The sequence below is a fragment of the Cyclopterus lumpus genome, chromosome 3, assembly GCF_009769545.1.
Source record: "Cyclopterus lumpus isolate fCycLum1 chromosome 3, fCycLum1.pri, whole genome shotgun sequence".
Lineage (NCBI taxonomy): Eukaryota > Metazoa > Chordata > Actinopteri > Perciformes > Cyclopteridae > Cyclopterus > Cyclopterus lumpus.
Window position 1 is genome coordinate 17357558 of NC_046968.1, and position 23027 is coordinate 17380584.

The 23027-nt window shown below is 38.4% G+C and overlaps 1 protein-coding gene across 1 annotated transcript in view; it reads right to left on the reverse strand.

The window, feature by feature from the left end:
- Window positions 1-23027, reverse strand: part of LOC117751630 (CUB and sushi domain-containing protein 1-like) — a 258734-nt gene that overhangs the window by 29309 nt on the left and 206398 nt on the right. Inside the window, 12 exon segments of the mRNA XM_034563565.1 lie at window positions 1234-1407; window positions 1665-1838; window positions 3342-3515; window positions 5046-5243; window positions 6218-6403; window positions 6506-6694; window positions 10249-10395; window positions 11467-11538; window positions 11845-11961; window positions 13557-13670; window positions 16085-16165; window positions 17876-18021. Of these exon segments, the coding sequence (XP_034419456.1) occupies window positions 1234-1407; window positions 1665-1838; window positions 3342-3515; window positions 5046-5243; window positions 6218-6403; window positions 6506-6694; window positions 10249-10395; window positions 11467-11538; window positions 11845-11961; window positions 13557-13670; window positions 16085-16165; window positions 17876-18021 (1772 nt within the window).

Genomic DNA, 23027 nt, shown 5'->3' on the forward strand with positions numbered 1-23027 from the left:
TACAGTAAATATAGTGCCCTATAAAGTAGATAGGGAGTGATTCCTCAACCAACTCTGAATTTGACAGAACTGAAACTTTACAGAACACAGGAGGCTACTTTTAGGGAACTAAATCTTGGATCACTGTGTTACAAAATCATATATTTGTTGCTCTGCTCTGGTCATTTCTAAACTACTCTTTTGTCATACCCCGCTCTGTTTTCTGGAGTCCTTTGTTCTCTTCTCTTTCCTCGGGTCCCTTTTACTCTGCTCTGCTCTCTGGATGGATGCAATACAAGTGGAGTTTTATTTTCCACATGTCACAGGGGAGACTGACATTCACTCAAATTCAAGTCCATGGGGGACATGGACTGTGTGTGTGTGTGTGGCACCCTATGGGAACAAAGAAAGTTTCAGTCTCATAATTGACAGCTGCTGCTGGGAGGGAGAGAGCGGGAAAGCGGGATAACACAGAAAAAGTGAGGGAGATGGAGATGGAGATGGAGATGGAGAAAGCAAGAAAGCGAGGATGAATCCCCTCAATGGAAAACCCATGTGAGCAACTAAGTTGAATCGATCTGCTCTCAAGGCGGTGCACAATGCCTGTGTCTGCGTCTTAGTATATTCTAACTGTTAGACTACCAGAGACCTGGAGAGGCTTGTAGTGGAACGACCATGCATGGTTAGCAGAGTAGAAGAACATGTCTCTGGACATGTACCCAGCTGTGTGTGTGCACGTATGAATTTGTTAGTCTATTTAGAGACACACCACACTGATTGTGGCAGAATTCAGCTCAATGTTAAGAGTGTGATTACGCTACAATTACTCAGTTTTCAATTTTACAGTCTGCTGGCAGCAGATACGGACAAAATGTTCCAGTTGACATACTGTAGCTAGACGCAAATCAGGCCAACAAATAGTGAATACTTGCTGACCATCTAAAATGCATGATTAATGCTGACTTTTTACTGTTGCCTCAAGGAGGTTGCAACCTAAGTAAAACAATGTTATCTCAATCAAATCATTTGAGAGTGAAAACAAATCGGAAGGCACCGGAAATGTCCACTACAGTCATCCCCCACAATGACAAAACATGTGTGCACAACTACTATTTTTAGTTCTTAGCATATACCAGGAGAGAAACGGAAGAAGAATCAATGCCATCTGTTTTGTATGCACTAAATCTGAAGAGCTGATTTAACTAAAGCATTTACAGGGATGTATACATCTGTCACCCTATACGCATTTGTCACCTTTGCAGACAGGTAGGGGGCTGCTCCACTGTCCGTTGAGTCGGCACTGAGCGCGAGCATTTCCACTGAGGATGTAACCTTTGTTACAGGTGAAGTTGACAACATCATTGAGGTTGAACTCGCTGCCGTTAGTCCGTCCGTTGCCTGGGTTGCCGGGGTGACCACAAGTAATAGCTGAGGGAGTAGAGAGAAGTATGATGAGAAATTGGAAAAAGTATTATGTTCAGCATTGTGTTATTTTCAACTTTATATTTTGTGTTATTCTTTGGAACATATGCTGCAGATATGAACATTTCTTTTCAGACACTTGTGTGTAATGGATTTACTTTATATAGAACAATTACTTTAGCTCTTTACATTAACTGAAAGAGCAATGAAACATCATACAATAAAGATAAGCTACAATGGTGTTGGTATCATAGAGAACTTACGGACGCAAACAGGTGTTGTTCCCGACCACCGATGGTCTTGCTGACAGATCCTGACTGATGTGCCGATGAGACGATATCCTAACATGCACTGGTACACCACTGTGTCACGGTAACTAGAGCCATCTCCACTAATGTGCCCATTGACTATAGGATCTGGAGAGTCACAGTGACCAGCTGTGGAGAAAAAATGAGAAAGAGGAATGCAGTATAATGAAAAACAACTTAAAGTCACGTTTACTATCTTTGGCTGGAGAGTCATCAGTGCTGGTCACAGGTTCCCACACTCTCGCTCATTGTCCCAACAGTTAGACTTCTAAACAATATAAAACAGCTGTCTGAGTTGTTCATCAGTTCTCAGAGTGCATCTACAAATCAATGTTCAAAAGTCACTGCACTAAAGGTCTGGTAAAATCAGAACATTAACACAATTTCTTTGCGTTCTCTCAGTGGCCTTGAAGTGATTTCTTAAAATTTGAGCACATTGCAGGACACATCTTTAGAGCAGAGGTGAGAAGAATCATTGAATTGTATTCGATACTGTTGCAACTATTATTAGATCGATCACCTGTGTTTCACGGTCAACACTCGCCTCATGTTTCTGTGCCTAATGAAGTCAATGACTGAGGGCCCGGTACCCTTTGATCTATTGGGCATTTCATATATATTTTTTCTGAAATGCTTCACACATAAAACACTTTCTCGAGTTATGATTAATGCTGTGATTTTTTTTGTTTACTTATCGGTTAGAACTGTTGATGTAATGCAGATATTTCACTTTTCTCAACACCATCTACTCAATCTGCTTACTTTAAAGACACTTCAATGAATTCATTAAAAACAGAATTCCAAATAATGATTGAATCATATGGTCAACACAAGTGTTGACCATATGATCTATTCATTACAAAATATTAGTGTTTTTCTATGTCTGCATGAGACTAATAGGAGCCCTATATATATATATATATATATATATATATATATATATACATAGTGATTAGTGATTATAAAGTGATTTAATGGTGATTTAGTCAAATTTAAACTCTTCTTTCAACAACTTTTACGTATATTTTGCCTGACCTCGTTAGCATGAGAATCTTAGATTAATAATGTGATGGTAGACTTGATTAATAAATGCATCACATACAAAGTGCATCCTGCGTAAGGCTTCTTATTCAGGCATGTAACTTCAAGGCTGAATCATTGGAGTAGAGTGTGCACATTATGCAAAATCTGAATTAATCATCTCTGGTCAGTGCTTACTGAAGGTCTAAATCAAGTACTTAATATATTCAGAAATAAAATGTCTTAGTTGTAGATCATTTGAGTTACTGAGGCATGTGCATAAAACATAATTTTTTATCTAAATTGGCATTACACTGTCTTCGTCTTGGGTGCTATACTGCTTGAAAATAGAGCCAGTCTTATTGTATGTAATGTAAAAAATATTATACAGAAAACAACAGAGGAGATAATAGGTAATTCATGATTTTATTATATGACAACTTGCTACTTTTCATTCCCAAAAAAGTTCCCTTTCTTCTGTTGTTAATGATTCACACCATTCATCCTGCTGAATTTATTTTCATAAATGATCAATTGTAAATGTTTAGGCCAAAGTGGCATTGGGAAAGACCACAAGACATTATACAACCTATCACATTTAAATAACCTTACCTAGACACCTGGTGTCGGCACCACTCCACAGCCCGTTAGCAGCACACTCTCTGACATGTGACCCTACCAGCGTGTAACCATGGTTGCACATAAAGATTGCGGTTGCTCCAAATGTGGTCAATGTGCCCAGTTTGGTCCCAAAGGGTGGAGAAGGAAGCTCACCACAGGAGATGACTAAATAAAAAAACAAATATGATGAGATCATGTTGTGACAGAAGAACAGTGGGAATTATATATAACATTGTGGGGTTACTGGATCCTGAATTTAAACACTGTAAATGTAGTTGATCAATGCAATACCTGGCTGAATTAGATTTAGGTCACAGGATTTAAGATCGTATTTTTACTTAATATCCTCAGAGGCATGTTTCCAAACCAGTAGCCAACTTAAAGAATAGATACATCTGTTACATTGCCAAATCCCCCTGCTGCAGTGTTAGGTAGGCCAACTCAAATACTGGATAAAGGAACAAATAAAAATACAAACTTTACAAAATAGAGATACATTGAAAGTGTAACAAAATAAAGTTTGAAAACCACTGGTCTGATGTGAGATACATTTCATATGTAAGTAGGTTTGCAAATGGATGGTAGGGACATGTCCCTATCAATATTTTGGGAGGACAGAATTGTCCCTCCCAATATTTGAGCAAACTCATGCAACAGCAAAAGATAGAGAGAAGAGTAGAATCGCAGAATTGCTTGTTGACCGATGCAGAGAAATACACCTCTGGTGTGAGCAGCATGGCCGTGGCCAGGTATGAGGTCACTGAGGTCTGAACTGCTTCCATTATTTCCTAAAAAGCCCACCGTCTCTCTGCCTCTGGATGACATGTTTGTGGCGGAAATTGTAGAAGTTCAGAAACAAAGGTCTCCAACACAAACATTGTTAAAGTGTGTCCTTCTTTATTGAAGCAAAGACTATTTAGCCGAGTTAAATAGGATTGCAGCTGAAAGGCTGATGCTTCTTCATGCACGGATGAGAGCAGCGCAACCCTGCATTAGTATTATACTGGTGTGCTTCCAATCAAAACAAGAAAAACACATAATATCTGGGTAGACAGAATAACATTCTCTGACTTTTCCAAACTGTTTTGTTTGTAACAGGGTGGATATGCTGTTTGATAACTTATCGTGGCAGGTTGTGGCAGAAAATGCAATGCAGTTTTATTGATATTTGTTTTTTGTCTGGGTTCCCTGCTAATGTAGATGTGTCTTTGTATGTGTGTGTCTGTGTGTGTGTGTGTGTGTGTGTGTGTGTGTGTGTGTGTGTGTGTGTGTGGTGTGGGTCTGTGTGAGGTTTCTTTTTTATCCTTGGTTTACATGGCGTCTTTTACCTATCCCTAAACGTTGTTTATTTCATGAAGTAACTTCACATCAGACATTAAAATTATCTGTGCAGTGTAGATTACAAAGGACTGTTTCTATCTACTATTTCATATACAGGTATGTACAAATATGTGTACCCAGTTTAAAAGGAATCTATTGTAATACAATTTTAGGTTTTGAGGTGGCGCAGACTCATAAATTTGTTACAGTATATGTCATTTAGAGGGCCGGGGGAGGTTAACAAGTGCACAAAGTACAATATCATAGTAGAGTTTTATTATCTTGTTTAGAGGGCAAGAGGTGAGATTATGAGACAGTAGCAGTTGAAATATATTTTGCATGGGAGAGACACAACGGTATTTGTATTATACTCACTCTTGCATGTCGCTAGCTCATCTGACCCCTCCCAGGTCCCATTGGCAAGGCAGCGAAGAGTTCGATGCCCCACGCCCAAATAGTAACCCGTTGAGCATTCCAGCATGACCATACAACCAAACTCTCCCAAATTACCAGAGAGCAGGCGAGAGGTCATGTGATCTGACAAGGTGCTATCTGTGCTGGGGCAATGGACCGCTGGAAGACAACATGTATCAAATTGCGATTAAATTAAATATTTAATTGAGGTTTTCAAGCTTTATTTGTGTCTTTAATCATAAGATATTTGCTGCCATATGGTTTACATACATGCAAACACTAAATAACACATGCACCTCTATAATCTATAATCTATCAATTATAAATCACAACAATTCATAATCCTATAATGTGTATAGATGATGTCACCAGAATTTATTTGGCCATATACATTTACTGGATGAAATATGAAATGTTACTATTGACCCTGGCCAAAGTTATTTGTAAGACAAACAACAAAAAGTTAAAAACAATGATATTCACTAACTAACTTTTCTCAAGACTTAATCTGCATATCATGGTCTTCCTTAGTTGTCATGTCACGGAGACAACATGACAACCATGAAAACTGAGCCACTACATTCAGATGTTGTGAAAAGCTCAGGAAATAGCTTGTATGTGGACCTTGAGTTTAAGGAATACATTTCACCCAAAATGACAAGTGCACATCATTTACTCAAATGTAAATCATCTTGTATTGTCAAACATGTACACAACACAAGTATTAAGCAGTAGGCAGCTACTATACAGCGCACAGGGAGCAGTTTGGGTTTCTGGTGGCTTGCTCAAGGTCAACTCTGCAGTGCCCAGGCAGTCAACTGGCACCTCTCCAGTTCCCAGTCCACGCTCCATACCTGGTGTGTACTTCTCAATACTTGCAAAACACATGCATTTTTACTAAAACCTTACTATGTAAATCATTTCTGCCACTAACGTTGATTGCTGTGTTGAGTTCTGTGCATGAGCCAGTGTTTTAAATTCTCTGTTCACTGCAGAGGCACGTGAGCACAAGTTTTCATAAAAAATTCAAGGAAACACACCATGAGAAATTGATATACAAATGGTAGTTTTAAGGGTGAAGTATTCCTTTCAGATGTTTTTTATCTTTTCGTCAACTTGTTTCATAAACTTACGTAGACATCTGGGTGCCATGGCAGCATTACTCCAGCTACCTTCCTCCAAACATACTGCCGTCATTTGAACATCAGGGTCAAGGTGGAAACCATGGTTACAATGATAGGTGATTTGGCTACCCACAGTGTACTGATTAGCATGGAAGCTGCCGTTGCCCGGTGACTGAGGGATTCCACACGAGACAGCTGCCGCATCACAAAGACAGAAAAGTTCAAGGGGAATCCTTCTCAAACACAAAAAGTTGTAATGCATGTCAACTTTTTTGAAGAATATGTATCGTATTTTACCTTGACAAAAAGGTGGTGGTGCATCCCACTGGAAAAGCCCATTGGGGTGGAGCCTGCAGGTGGCATTGCTTGAGCCTATCATACGGTAACCACGGTTACAATAGAACTGAAGTCTGCTACCTGGCCGGAGTTTGGTTCGGTTGACCACGCCGCCGTTCACAGGAGGATCATTGATGCTGCAGTAGGCAGCTGGAGAGACAGAGGAAGAACAATTTAATGTAAAGTATGTCTCTGTGTTCTCACTTCGCAGGAAACTATACCAATTATCCATCTCATTCATTTTCTATGCAACAAATATTTAGAACGAGAGCCTAAGTTAGATCCTTGAGGTTTTTTTGTGAAAAAAAGGTGCGTCTGGAAACAATATGCCACTAATGTTCCCATTACCAGGCATTTTGGACAAAAGACATCAAATATCTTATTCCAGGCAATACAGCTGGCAACAGTGTCAGTGAGTTAATCAACATCTACTTATTTAAAGCCTTGAAACAAGTAACTAATACAAACAGATAACTCAAAAACTGATAGCAAATAAAGTACTTGCATTGTATTGCAATATCTTTGCCTTCCTGGAACAGAGTATAAAAGCATAACTGTTCGAGTGTGGAGAAAACGCCACAATGGGCCACTTGGCTCTCCCTTGTCTGTCCGGTGTGGTCACCTGGCTTTGGCTTTTCTCCCTTTTGGCTTCACACTGGTGGAATAACTTTCCCATCCAGTCAGGACAACAGTCACTGTAATTTTAATTTTAATAATAAAATTATTTATTTTAGCATTAATATTTCCAAGAAGTATCTTAGTTCTTCTTTGCCTCAATGAGTCATATGGTCTTTCTTTTGCTCACTCTATCTACACTGAAATCAATCCGTTTTATTTGCACCACTAATTTTAAATATTATCACTCCACTTCTTCTCCAATTCCTTCCAACTGAATGTTTATTGTGCCATTCCAGTCTACAGGAAACATTGAATTTGACTTCCCACATGAAGAAAAATCTCAATTTATCTTAGAAAAAAACACATGTTGGACACATAACATATATATTTAGCTCTCTTACAATTATGAGATGACAAGTGTGGTCCTTTATTATTCCCAGTGGGAAATTGAGGAAGAGAGGAGAGCAAGTCCTGTCCAACAAAACAGTGTGAATATTCTAATTGTGCATGTGAAAACACACAAACCATGCAATGTGCGGTTCTGGAAGTTAAAAGGGAGAGTTAGCACAGTCCTTGTCGATCAGCTGCAGGAAAATGGACAATGCAGAGGCAAAGAATGACACATGCTATATTGGGACACATTGCAGTCTATAATTGTGCTTATACCATGGTCACTTACTTAAGAAACACTCTTAGTTAAAACATAGCACAAAGCATCAGTACTGTTTCTATGGTTAGGCAGCTTCATCTGCCGGCCATGGTTGTCCAATCAACATCACAGCATATCTAGTTCCATTCGTCTTACAAATAATCATGGTCTTGATATACTTTACTTTATGCGTACTAGATTTATGAAGTGTCAACACAATGCCTATTTTTATAATTATACTGAATGCTTTCAGTTTTATTTTGACATAGTCAATGGCAGCTACCAACAATGTTCCCCTGAGATACTGACAAACTTTTTTATTTTGGCTTTAGTTCCATCTAAGATAGCTTTAGTCGACTGATACAAAACGCCTAAATGTTTATGTGAGAACTATGATCGCTTTGCTCTCATATATACGGTAAAATATGTTGAGATACATATTACCAATACTACTGCAGATACTTACTTACAACCTAATAACTCCCATACTAGTTTACAGCCTGACCCAAGTCAGATGTTACAGACACATTGAAGCAGCAAAATAATAAGAAAAATAAATGACTGAGATAGAAAGAGAGTGGAATTTCAAAGTAAATTACCATGAAGCATGAGCACATGTGATAAAGCTATTGCTGCTTTTAGAAAGGTCAGTGGATATGTAAACATGATACCATTAAGAACAATGCCTCCAAGGTCACAGCTAAACAATTTAAAGAATGATAAGAAAAAAGCAGCAGTGATTGTTACAGCCCACAGTCACACAAATTACTACATGTGTCAGGACCCTCATAGACATAAGACATTCCCTTGACTCTAACCTTAAACTTAATGGTTACGTTTCCCTAAAACAGAGTATTAAATCACAAATAGCCCTTCGATAAAGAAGTGCATGTTAAACTGTAAGCAAATGATGAACATACATATACATACTGTACAATATGTAGTCAGCATAAGGCTCACCAGAGCGTTAACAGTGTATAGTAAGTGTATACAGTATGAACGGTCTTAACTATAAATTGCCGTTCTCTGTATAACTATCATTGTCAGGGCACTACAACACCCATTGGGAAGAAACAATAATACAACTTTGGCAATTGTTCTGATATGAACCACTGACTAAAATGTATCACAGAGCCAGGAGACAGACCTTGTGACACACTCCTCTCAAGTCCGAACAAGATCAGTCTCTCTTTTTTTCAATTGTATTGAAACAAACTTCACAAATTCTTCCCAAGTAAAAACCCCGATTGAGGAGCGGCTGAAAAAGCTCACAATCCCAACCAAACAAAGCTAATGATCAGAGCACGACAGTGTTGGCAAGAACCTGCAGATAAATAAAGATAATACACTATGAAACACAGTTATTCAAATCAAAAAAATTTAATTAGCCCGATGCAATATAAATAATGTTTCCCATTAGGAGTGTATTATAAAATGATCACGGCTCAGTTACCTACATCCTTGATGCATCAATTCATTTTCATGAGAAGAAAGGCGTTGGGGTAGATTATTCATGCTAATTACTAAGAAAAATCACTTCATCCAACATTAGTTGAAGATTTTTCAACACAGCATACATCATTAGTATGAAAGTAGAGATGAAGGAGAGGAGACAGCTGACAGTTTTCTTGACATGGTAGAAGACTCATCGTCTAGTTTGTGTCATCCCTGACATGCAAGTACAATTACATTTGATTTCAAGATTTATCTTTATGCTTTTAAAGGTATAATACACAATTTCCTAAAAATCAAAGTGAACAAGTACAGAATAATCCCTTCAATCATCACTTATGTCTGCAGAGAACCTGCCCTCTGTCTATTATTTCTCTTTTCTTATTCATTTGCTGTGCACAGGACTCTCATGGGAGTCGGCAAAGAGCATTTGGACCCCATGTGGGGGTGTAACCCCGAGCTAATAAGCTGGGTATGCAGCCCGTTCTCATTCCCTGGTCCGACACCTCTGCTTTGTTCTGCCCCTTGGTGTAACGAGGCTCACTGACCTCATAGACAGCCAGAGATGAAGCATGCCTTGGGCTGCATTCATTACAAATGTGGCACCTTCCCGCATGTTTTTGAGGAGGTATGGATGTGTGGATCTATGCTTTAGAATGTAACTGCAGTGAATGATTGAGAAAATAAAGTTTTAGTCTTCTGTTTCTCACTAATACGGGTCCCTCTCTTCATTCCCTCGCTCGACCACAGCTGACCTCTTTCTTTCTCTCTCTCTCTTGCTCGGTCGTTGAGCCAAAGAGGAGGGGCAAAGTTTGGAAACTGTTTACAAACAGCAACCGACAAGCGAGTACAAATTATATCTTTAACAGATGAGAAGATAACTGGTGTTTGACTTTGCATATATTATTCTAACAATAACATAACCAGCTGATAAACAGAGCAATGAACAAAAAGAATGATAGAAAATGAAAGATATTGTATATACCTGAGTATCGTATCTTGAATCCTCTCTTGTTGGTGGCATGGTCAGTGGACCATCTTAGGTAGAGCTGGTTTGTTTTAGATGTGAAGTTCAGTTGAGATGAGTGATTACCACTTAGAGCGACAAGCAAAGGGCTCTGCCCAGAGGATCCTAGAGAAAAAAGGTGAATGACACCTTAGATGTGTGTACACACTGTATATGTGTTTGATAAGCATAAATGTACAACATTATGTTAAAGGGACGATATGTGTTTGGCAGAATTTCTTCCTGCATATGTGTGTATCAGGAAATTCCCAAATTCCAATAAACCTGAGAGATGAACAATATGCTGCAGTCAGAATGTGTTTTATTGTTTCTGTGACATGCAGCGCATTAAGGTGACAGCATCATTAAGTTGCTAAGTACCTCCAAATGACATGTTGTACATGATTGAAGCATATTGTTTAGCTGCATCTCAAATTTATTGACCACAACCGACCACCTGTGCTCATGGCTGTTGTTTGAACCAAGCAGTGGATGGAGCCTGAGGTAAGCTCAGAAACAACTCCTGTCACAGCCATCTACTCCACAATGATGCTATTGCAACATCAAAGACAGCTGTTTAGGACCAGGCAAGATAGACACAAAGAGACACAGCTGAGCGGGATACACAAAGGATATTAGTTCTATATATGCTCATCCGTTTGTGAATTTCAATACAAATCACATATTTTTTGTTTGAATGGGTTGTTATAATGTTTGCTGTTTTAAAAACGAAGCTGTGGGCACTGCATCGTGATTTGAAGTACTGATATTCTGATCCTGACAAAAATCCTTACAACAGTGTTAGTTGTCACTAGTTTTAGAAAGTTACATACAGTTATTAATATACTATGTAAATAAAAATGAATACATAAAGTAGAATAAAGTTAACCACACACACACACTCTCTCAATCTCATCTGCACACTTTTAAATGTACTGTTACACAAGCTAGTTGGAACTCCCGGGGGGTACATTCCCAACACCGCAAATGAGAATTAAGTGTTGTGCATCTTAGTAAAACTGTTGTGCTACTTTTCATAAACAAACATTAATTAAAGCTGCATGTGAGGATGTGTGTGTGTGTGTGTGTGTGTGTGTGTGTGCGTGTGTGTGTGTGTGTGTGTGTGTGTGTGTGTGTGTGTGTGTGTGGGAGAGAGACGATCTGTGTCTAAGTGTAGGTGGAGAAAAAAGAGAATACCGTCAAAAATCTCCAGTTCATCAAACTGTTTCTCACTGTGGAACATCTCTACATAGATATTGATGGTGTAACCTGGAAAACAACAACAATTATTGACAACAAACATGTCCAAGAACCTGCAAAATGCAATATAAAGTATACCTCACAATCAAATGAAGGGTGGCATGCACAAAGCTTTTACATATTTATGCCCAAAGTGCAAATGCCCATACATATCCGTACGCACACACAGCCTTGCAAGCATCACTTGAAACATTCTGTATTTTACAGTACCAGCACTTCCGTACATTGTACATACAATACAGTTTACTGTAAACCAAACCCCTACACATACAAACAGCAGTCTAAACACAAACTGGTTGCATCCCGTTATCATACCTGGAACCATATGTAGAAGCCAGGAGCATGTCTGGCTGTTGGGATAGTTACTAGGGAAACCGGGGCTGAGTATCACTCCTGATGACAAAGACCGCTCCTCATTGGCCGGGCACTGGGCTGGAAGGGTAATCGACAACAGTTAGTCAGACTGATCAAAACATTGAACATTTCACAGAATTGTGCCTGTACATTTCTTGCTTCCAGTAATTCTGTCCATCCCTCTCTCTAGTCTTGTTTACCTGCCCACTTCTTTCATCTGCATCCTTTCTCCAACACACATGCAAAAAGAACACACCTTTGGAAAAGTATTTTTCATACAACTTGCTTGCATGCCTTAAGGGTCATGTTGTTGGCAAAGACAGATTGTGTAGAATCTCAAAGTCACATGCCCATTTTCTCTGACCAATTAGCCGGCCCGAGGACAAACGAGACACTGGAAGCTTCTCCCAATCTTTCTGCTTTTGTGTGCGAAGCACTTTGCTTGCATGTTCTCTTTTGCTCCTGCTTTATAATGGAAAGGACACTCTGTTCATCGCACATGGTGGTGAAGGCTGAGCATCTATTCAACACAAAACTATTATTTTTGGGGGTCTTTATCAGGTAGGGAGGGTCAAACAAAAAGATGCCTCAAGTTACATTATGGAAAGTGTAGGATCCAGATGTTTGGGAGTTTAATTAAATCTCAGGATATCTTACCATGTATTGATTTTTACTTTTCTTCTATCTGTTTCTTATAAATCTCTGAACTCTATCAAAGTGAAACTGTACATTGCTGGGGTAAAACTGTTTATAACATGTGAGCATACTATAGCATTGTTAAGTTAATATTTCTACATAGTTGAATCATACATACACTCTATAGAGACTGTGTCTGTCCCACGGCCACTTAAATCAAAAGTAACCAGAAGAGGAGTCACACAAAATAACCTCATAAAGGTTAACAACACTATTGCAACAGTGCAACAAAACAGGATAATTAAATGTGGACTCAATGTGGACTAAATATTAGATATCTGTCATCTAAAGCTGTATTAGTAAATGATTTAATATCAGACAATCACATTGATTTATTCTGTCTTACTGAAACCTGGGTCATGAAGAATATGTCAGCTTAAATGGATCAACTCCTCCAAGTCATGTTAATACTCACATTCCTTCTGTGGGCTTCTGTCAGAGTACAGAAACCCACTCACTGCTTTGGCCACACCCTCGACCTTGTTCTTGCATGTGGCATTGACATTGAGCATTTGGAGGTCTTCCCACAGAACCCTCTTCTGTCAGACCATTACCTCAAAACTTTTGAGTTTATACTATCGGAGTATACACCGTTAGTCCAAAGTTTCTACACCAGATGTCTAACTGACAGTGCTGTAGCTAAATTTAAAGAAGTGATTCATTCTGCATTTGATTCAATACCACGTCTCAATGTGACGGAGAATTAGTCTATGACCAGAAGCGGATTGTTAAGCATGTTAAGAGAACATTTATTGGTGTTGACTGTTTTTTTTTAGGTGTAGGCTGTGGCCCACTGTATACAGTGTACTGTCCACTAATATAATTTGGATAGCCTTAGTTGTAAAGAATGTATTCAGATATATTTAAGGAAGATTTTTAAACAACATAACCTAAGTTAAGATTCAATCCATTTTGATTCAGTATCACCAGATGATTTTCATATAAACGTGCACATGCTGTATCCAGTGTTGCTGTACCTTGACATGTGGGGGGTGGGGCTTCAAAAAGCAAATGGGAATTGAGTTTACACATCAGCTCTGCCTTTCCGACCAATGTGTATCCAGGCAAACAGCGGTACTTCACAATATCACCTGATACATGAAAAAGAACAAAAAACATTCAGTCAACACAGATTAACAAGTAGTATGTGTTTCTGCAGAGCAAAGTCTTGATGACTGCACAAGTACAAATATGGGGCAAATCAAAATTAAAAGGTAGTGTCTGCTTTTATTGATAAAGGGAAAATGTGCCTATTTTCGACCTTTTCACTGATTTGAGTTTGGTATATAGTGTTCAAAACACCTGCTGATATTAATTATGTGTCTCTGGTGCGCTGCTGCAAAATCTGTTGTTCTTCCGCATACCAGTGATGTGACAAAGTACTTGGTATAAAGAACGAGCAAGTGCTACTTTGGCTTTGGTAGCAGTGGGTTGCAATGCCGCTCAAAAACGTCTTTGTTCTCTTTGCCTGGGCTACGTTTCCAACAACTAACATGGAAATACAAAATATAGGTGCAGAGGATGTTAGCATTAACGAGGCAATCAAGCATGTCCAAATTGGTGTAAGAGAGAAATTTAGGGTTGTATTTTTCTGTTTAGGTGTGAGAATATTTGCTTCATTGACATTTTGTGGGTTTATTTTGTTTATTTATCAGACAAACTTGTCGTTTGTGTGTAAGGCATCCTGGTACATGTAGGCCCAGCCAGCACGGCTCCGCAGCAGGAGAAATCAGCGTACTCAATCAATGTAGCACGCACTGGGAAATTTTGTTCTTACGTGGAATACATTTAACATCAACGCTGATGTTTGTTTTTTTAAATACTCACATATCCAGGATATTTTGCTCTAAAAAAGACAAAAGGAGAATATCCTCAAATGGTCTTTGCTGAATACTGCACATTTTTGCAACAAAGATTTTGTCCTCATCTATTACATTTGATGAATGCAAGGACAGGATCTTATAACAGCTAGTACATACAGGACGAATATTTACAGAAAACAATAACTCTCTAAATGTAATATGAGTATTGATGCTCTTTAAGATGTTTATTTTGTAAGTAGATAGTTCCAAAATAGTTAATGAGTTGTTGACAGGTTTAACATATTACAAGGTGTGGAGATCTACTGCCTTTGCTAGGGTCCAGACCTTTGAATCCGTCCTCCTATTCTTTCTGATATCAGGCAACTACCACCTGCCAGGTACTGTAGATGTATTGATTGCTTCAAACCTTGTCTGGGAGGTATATAGTGTTTGAGCTCACAAACATTATGAATTCTAAAATTGTTGAACAGAACAAATAAGAACATTCAGCCTTTTCTTGAACTTGTTTACAGATTGTTTAATTGTCTAATAAACTTAAAGAGTTGTCTTGAGGGCTTGAGAAATGTCTGTATGATTATATCGAACCTACTCCCTTTGGATTTTACTCTGTTACAGAGAATGGCTTCACTCTCGCTGTGAAAAGCTGCACGATGCCACTGTTGTGTAATGCCAGTGGCAATTATTTGATGTCATCTTTTTAAATTACCACTCTCTGGTGCAGTACTACCACTCTTTGGATCAATGTTGTATATGTCTTTCTCCTGTTCGGAAAATTATATCAAACTATCCCAGGATTTAAATGATATACTTTAAATCAACAAATCATTCAAAGAAATCAAGCAACATTTTTTGAATTCATAAAAAGTTAACATTGCAAAATGTGAGTTTTCTGCAAATAAATGGTTGTATAGTTTTCCAGCAGCAACAAGGCTCTAACAGGGATGAATTGATCTTTATGAAATGTCAAATCATGTCAAATGAGCAAATCACATAAAACAGAGCTAAAGGAAAATGGAGAACCTGACGAACGATTATTTCTAAAATAATTTATATTTTTCAAAAGCTTGGGAGATCATATTTGGTGTTACATTTGGCCAAGTGAATATAGAACACAATATATACCTGGATACATACATACATACATGCCTACACACATACATACATAGAGGATAACAGGTCTGTGTTACACATGCATACACAGTGGTAGCCTAAATACATTTTACTTGGAGCAAGCGGCTTCAGCTTCACTAATAATACAAAATATAATTAACAGTGACAGACTAACGTTAGCCTGCTATAGTTAGATTATGCATGTCCTGTAAACAGTAATGTTGCCCATTAGTAGGGTAATATAGATTAAGTTACACTCAGCAGAATAATGACCTTCTGATAGCCTGATAATGAGATTGTCAGTCCTGTCAAGTAAGAGTAATTTTAATCTTAAAGATGTGCCAAACTTGACAAGGTTGAAAATATTTTTTTTTATTTTGCAGAACTTACGGAACAATCTGTTTGAAAAACTAACAAGCATGGTGGGTCAAGGAAATGGTCTGTTATCCTATTCTGGTTATTTGTTTTTATTGTCTATGTTTTTAAAGTTCGATGCAACAGTAGCACTTTTATTCACCTATAGTCAGATCTTGTCAAAGGGTCATATTATTAGTAATCAGGAGAATAGTTACCTATCTGGAAGTCTTCATCTTCATAGATCACCTCTGAATTTTCTACAACAGGGGGTACAGGGCATTTCTTCAGACGGTAGGCTGGAGAGAGGTAAAAAAAAAAAAAGGTACTTTAATTAAATGTCAATTGAAAAATAAAAATACATTGTTACAATGAAGTCCACATTCTTGTAGTTGTGATCAGAGCGGGGGTTGGGGGTTAGTGCTAACCCCTCCTTTGCTCAGCGTGTTGGAGAACTACGGTGGCCTTCAGGAAGGAATAGATATCTTTAGGATTTTAGTACAACTAGGACCTACTCGCAAACATTGTGTTGCAGTACAGTAACAAGACTTAAGTTGCCATTCCCCTGGTCCACTGCAACACAGCGGCATGTCTGCTCGCACTTCATGCGTGTTTGTGTGCTATGTGTGTGCATAGTTGGAGGAGCTCAGCTCAGAGAGAGCAGAGCAGAGCAAATGTGTGCTACAGTGGGATAATAAATTATACGAAAACATTAAAAAGTACTCATAAGAAAAACACCAGTTACTTCACGGCTTATCAATAAAACAATCTTTAATAATTTAGCACCGGGGCACGTTTATTCCGGATTTCAGAAAGCATTCCTCCCTTCAGGTATCGTTAAACGCAAAAGGCTCTCTGGAGCCAGGGCTCTTCTGGGGCTGCTGTGAAACATGGCGGTGCAAGATGGCGGACTCCGCTCCCTAGGTAGATATAAATGGCTTTTTTCTAAGCTAACGAAAACATGACAATTCTTAGTTCCACGTGATTATACACTGATTAAAACATAGTTATATATATTGTATATTGTATTACATTTCTGCCAATTAATCCCCTAAATATTACACACTGTTCCTTTAATTCACAAGTTGCCATCAGTGTCAAACTCCGCAAGAACTTTAGAACAACTTTAGCAGCGAATTTATACTTTAATAAATGGTTTCAGTCACTTAATTATTCAACATGAGGCTGCGTTTTTCCTATTTTTCTATCTGCATATTAAGAGAGAAATCTGGTTTCCTTCAAAAAAATAATTAAAATAGGTGTTTTCAAGTGTGGATGAGCTGGATGTTCTTTTCAAATAAGTAATTCATTGAGTCTATTAGCAACATATGTAAACCTTAAAAAAATGGATAAAGTCAGGTAGTGTTTACAGTAGATGCAGATAGTTTGTGTGGATGTTTACTTAAGTACCAGTTTTTTGAGGTGAGAGAAAACAATGCACACCGACAGCAACAAGGTGGAGAGTTTCACTCTTTCTCACTGGGACTGTATCATTGCAACAAAAGCTACAGGGATTCCTCAGAAAGTGGAAGAAAAAACACATCACTGGAAAAGCATAAGATGGACCTATTCAGAGATATGACCTAGTTCATTCTTACAAATAGTGAATAGTAGCAGAGTAACAAAGAACACAATGGAAAAGAAAGCAGGAAGAAAACTGACCATGCTCTAGCATCCGTCTCTTGCTCTGTCTTTACTCAACCGTGTCACTGATATTCACTAGTTATGGAACTGGTTGTGGAAGTGCAAAGCACTGGCCACTGAGACTACATAAAGATGTCATTTTGATTGAGAAAACCACTTTGGTATTCACAAACCTAGATGGCATGTAGAAATATTTAAACAACTACGATTACATTGTAGACTGCAGTGAAAAAGAGTTGCTTCTTAGTATATCAGTCCATCTATCTGAGTGTTCATATGTGTCGAACTGAAGCTACTGTACTGTATACATAAATATGAGCATACTTATACTACAGGTAACAGTATATGTGAGTGTGTATCTGCACCATGAAAGTTGAGAATGAAGAACCCTCCAGTTGAAAAGTCAGAGTGAAAGCGGATCAGGACCTTCGGGCTGGTACTGTAGGCCGACTCTAATGCTGTGTTGCCACTGAAGACGCCCAGCTGAGGACTAGACGTATCTGGGCCATCCCTAAATACAAAGAGAGAACAAAGACAACTGACAATGCTTAAACTGGAAGCAGGATACATTTGAACAACTGAAGAAGAAGGATGGAGAGAGAGAAACTAGGAGTCACATAACATTTGGCAAAACGATTGGCAAAAAGAACACTATGCATTCGATGAATGAAGAGTTAACTAATTTACTTTTACTGCCTCAAATCATGATGTTTTACATGGTAAGCAAAGCCTTTACAAAGATTTAGAATTTAGGAAGAATGTATTCATCTTAAACTCATTTTCAATATGCGCATTGAAATTGGGAGATGACATACTGTAGTGTAGAGGATGTTTAAAAATGCTCACGTACTATAATGATACTTAGGATAAGTATAAAAAGTATGGATTCAATAACATTATATAAAGGATAGCATCTCAAAGTTCAAAATTATAAATATAAGAAAGGGTATAGTCCATGATGTCATGATTTGATCTCAGGATCCTGATTCAACTGCTAATCTTAGTCATATTGTTGCAGTCAGGGGGAAATGTGGTAATGAATCAAAGAATCAATAAGCGATAAAACAATGACTCAGTCAAGTAGGGTCTAAATTTAACCAATCAGATTTGGCGAAGCAAATTCTTTCCCTAAATATAATTATTATAAAAATCCCTATAATTATTTATTTTAAATATTATATATGTTCTATCCCAAAAAGGACAATTGTTCTGCCTGAAAAAATTAATACAAATTATGTGATTTTTGTGTGTGTGTAGCCCATATAGAGAGAGAGAATAGTGAATCGTTTTTTTGTTATTTTTACAAACCTTCTGAAAATCAACTTTAATTTATAAATATTTCAAAAGTAGAATAGCAATGACTATGACTATTTACGACTTTGGCGCCTCATATAGGGAGCACAAACAAGACACTGGCCCAATCCCAAAGCTCCCCAGGCAGCAGCGTCTGGTGGCCGGGCCTTCGCCCATGGGGCAACATGAAGCAGCCACCCAGTGGACCCACCACCCGCAGGGACAAGCAGGGTCACCGCCCGGTGCAATGCAGACCGGGCGGCAGGCCAGGAGACTGGGCGAGACACTCGCCGGCAGCATAGACTAGCTCTAGTGACATGAAACTTTACCTCGCTAGCGGGGAAGGAGCTGGTGCTGGAGGAGGAGTGGTGCCAGCTATATATAGTTGGGCTCACTTCCACACACAGCACTGGTCCTGGAACCAAACTCCTGGAGAAGGGTTGGACTTTGTCCTTTTCTTGAGTTGCCCAGGATAAGAGGCGCTGGGCGGGAGTGGGGATACTCACGAGCCCCCGGCTGAGCACCGCCGGGTTGGAGTTTTCTCTGGAGAACTATTGGACATCTGTCTTTTTTGTTTGTCTATAACAAACACCATGTTCGAACATAACGTGGCTCGTAAATGTACCTGGTACCAGAACGCCTTAGGCCGGAGAGCAATGTTCAACTTTGTAATCGTATCATCTGATCTGCGGCCTTTTGTCTTGGACACTCGGGTGAAGGGAGGAGCAGAGCAGTCAACTGATCACCACCTGGTGGTGAATTGGATCAGATGGCGGAAAGACCTGGCAAACCCAAACATGTAGTGAGAGTGAACCGGGAACGTCTGGCAGAGGATTACGGTAAGGGTTCATAAATGGTTCAAAATGTCTGCCAAAGAGCGCTCAAACACTCGATTTGTAAGCCCAAAAAACCTCACAGATTTTGCGGGAGCGCGCCTTAAAGTTTGTGAGTCTGGAAGGGTGGAGATTGGGATTGGGCCAGTGTGGCAGTCAGCAATGCATGCCACTTAACTCTCTCACTGGGAATGTCCGATAAAAAAACAACCAAAAAACACAATAAATTATTATTACAGTATTATTATAATTACAGATTCCACCAATAGGTGCTTTAAACAAACGTCTACCGATCAAGTTAAGGTGACTCCAAATTCAGCCCTACTCACCCCAAAAAAATACTTTATTATAACTCTACAATTATCTCCAAAAGTGCATCTTTAGATTCCATGTAATGAAAATGCATAATAAATAAATTATTTTTGTAATAATAATTGTAATAAAAACATACATAGATTGTATTTTTTTTAAATCACGCTGAATAAACAAACTGCTGACTGGTGTCACACAACAACGATGTGTCTGCCACAGCTCTAAAGGCGGGTTAGGGGTTAGGATCAGAATGAGCTTCTTATGAAATGCTCTCATTGACGAAGAAGAGAAACCAAAAGCAGCCTTTGTTCATACAACACATATGTTATGTCCACATGCTTGTATGTGTATAGATTGTAAAGCCTTCTGTTGCAAATTTGTGATTTTGGGCAATACTAAATTAAATTAATTAAATTAGTTCAATAATAATAAATTGTTATTGAGTAGTTCATTGAAAGAGCAGCAACATATTTAATTTTTTCCCCATTTCAAACAAGGTCATTGAACAAAGCCTGTGGATTAAAGACTCAACTTAACTCATTAAATATTGAATGTTACTGAAATTGTATATTTTGTAAAGTTCCTAAATGCCCAGTTTTAGGTTTTTAATGAACATGCCATTGGATTAAACAAGGGTTTTAAAATGTTAATTCATGAAGAGTGCCTGGGATCTCTTGGCTCCTCAATAATTCAAGGCCTTCTGAAGGTGTTGGAGCTCATTTGGAGTATCAAAATGTTCTATTTGGGTCATTTAAATTAAAACTGAGATAGAATTGTGTGGCTCTATCTTTACTCACTGAAAAATATACATGCCCGATTTATGTGTGTGAGAGTATATATATATATATATATATATATATATATATATATATATACAGTATAAATATATACACACACACACACGCACACATATGCACATTCAGGGACTGACTGAAACCATCAGGACACATTCAAAGTAAGCCTTTCCTCTTTAATCAATAGTAGGCTTGCCTTGGTCTTATTCAAATTGAGTACACATTTAAAACTCTTGAAGTTAAACATTAAAAGTTTTATATTTAATAGAAATGATGGTTAAAATCACACAACAGCTCATACAGAGCACACTGTGTCCTTTTTTTCCACCTGAGTTCAGAGATACAACAGTCACATTACCAAATCATGACAAAAGCAATGGCCAGGATCATAAGCTCTTAAGAGTACAATGACATAATGTCTGCTATCTTGTTTTCACAGTTTGCGGCAGATGCACAATATAAGGTATTCCATCATTGAAAACAATTTCCGAAGGCCACAGGAAATTATCTAAATGGGATTAAGGCCATGAATTCACTGTGAACCAATTGTGTCTCTTTCACTGCTTTAACTTTCCACATGAAAAGCAAATTTGTTTCTCTCTTGGAAAGTCAAAACAACCCCAAACATGTTGCCTCACACCTCAAGGATTTTAAGATAGAATACCAAATCTGTTGAAGCACAGAGAATGAGTAAGTGCATTTCTGTCAAACAGAAAAGTGTCCAGAGTCACTGATGCAACAACCTTTGGTCTCACTGACAACAATTTTTCTTTCAGATATTTATGCCAGTAAATCCTATATTATAGAAATTAGTAATTCATTTTAGACTCATTAGATACATCTAATAATCAAAATCTAAAGACTGTATCTTAAATGCTTATTCAGGACCCAGTAAATTGATCATGCAGTAGCAGTAGACCTTTGGATCACCCACTCTAAATCTGTCGAGACGCCTGGAAGGTAGATGCTATCCCACTGGCTCTGAGCAAAGCACTCCTCTCTTCAGTCTTTGCCCACAGTCACTTCCAAAAATATTCATTTGTTGAAGATGGAGTGGTGCAACTGTCTATCATTTAGGCAAGAGTCTAACATTACAGATGTCTTTTCCGTACTCTACAATCTAGGTATGTGATTTTAGAATTTTGTTCCCTGTAGAATGTGATAAAAACGTACGTTGAACATACGAGGAATTTGACTCGGTGAATCACCACAATCAATTTGCAACTGCAAAATAACACCATGCCGCCCGCGCCTCTACATAGCGATATCCATGGCTCTAGTAGGTTTTGAGATTGAAAGCGAATAGTCATAGTGTGATTATATTACTTCCCACAGCCTGGATTTCCACTACTCACTTCTCACAGCTTGACTTTCGAGCCAGATAATAAAAGACTAACTCAACCAAACACCAAATGTTTATTTTCTAAACCAACACCAAATAATGAGTGCACTAATCCCACTTGATTTACATTTTATTCATTGTAAATATACTGTTCTATATCATTTGTATCATACTGAAACTATTAGGTGAGAAATTTATCTTGGACTGACCCAAACTTGTCAGATCCAGCAGAGTCCCAATGTATTTGGGAACCCAGCTCCACCACTCCTTTCATTACATTTCCCACTCCCCACTGAATCTTATCATTACTGCCAGAGTTCCTGAGCCCTCTTTGGGTCTGCGTATGGCCATGGTACTGAGTTGGATCGAATTGGTCAGTGGTCCCATTGTAAATGCATTACTCTCACACTCCCTATTACAATCGTACCTCCACACTGAATCCAATTATTACTGCAGGAGAGTCAGTGTATGCATAGCACAGAGTACGAGTGTCTGTATTAGGTGTGTATGGAGCTGTGATCCCTGTGTATCAACCATGCCACATACAGATCCATATGGCTTTTTGTTTATGTCCCTGTATGATGAAGTCATAAACCATTGACACATATTGAATTATGCCTTTGAATGGGCTGGACTGTATTTGTATAAAGTAAAAGATGAATAAATAAAAATGCAATTAATACCAGGAGGAAGGTTACCATCGATAACATATATCCCAATAAGTCAGTGTGACAGAAAGTGTGTGAGAGGAAAAGAAAGAGATGAAAAAAATAGAAGTACAAGTTGATAATACTTCTTATTAGTGTGCAGAGAGGAAACAGGATATAAGTAAATTCAAGGCTTACCTGTCAGTGATGCAATCAGTCCCAGGATAAAGGGCAACATTGAAAAGAAGCTTATGCATTTCTGTGCATGTGAGTGTGTGTACGCACGGAAGTGTAAG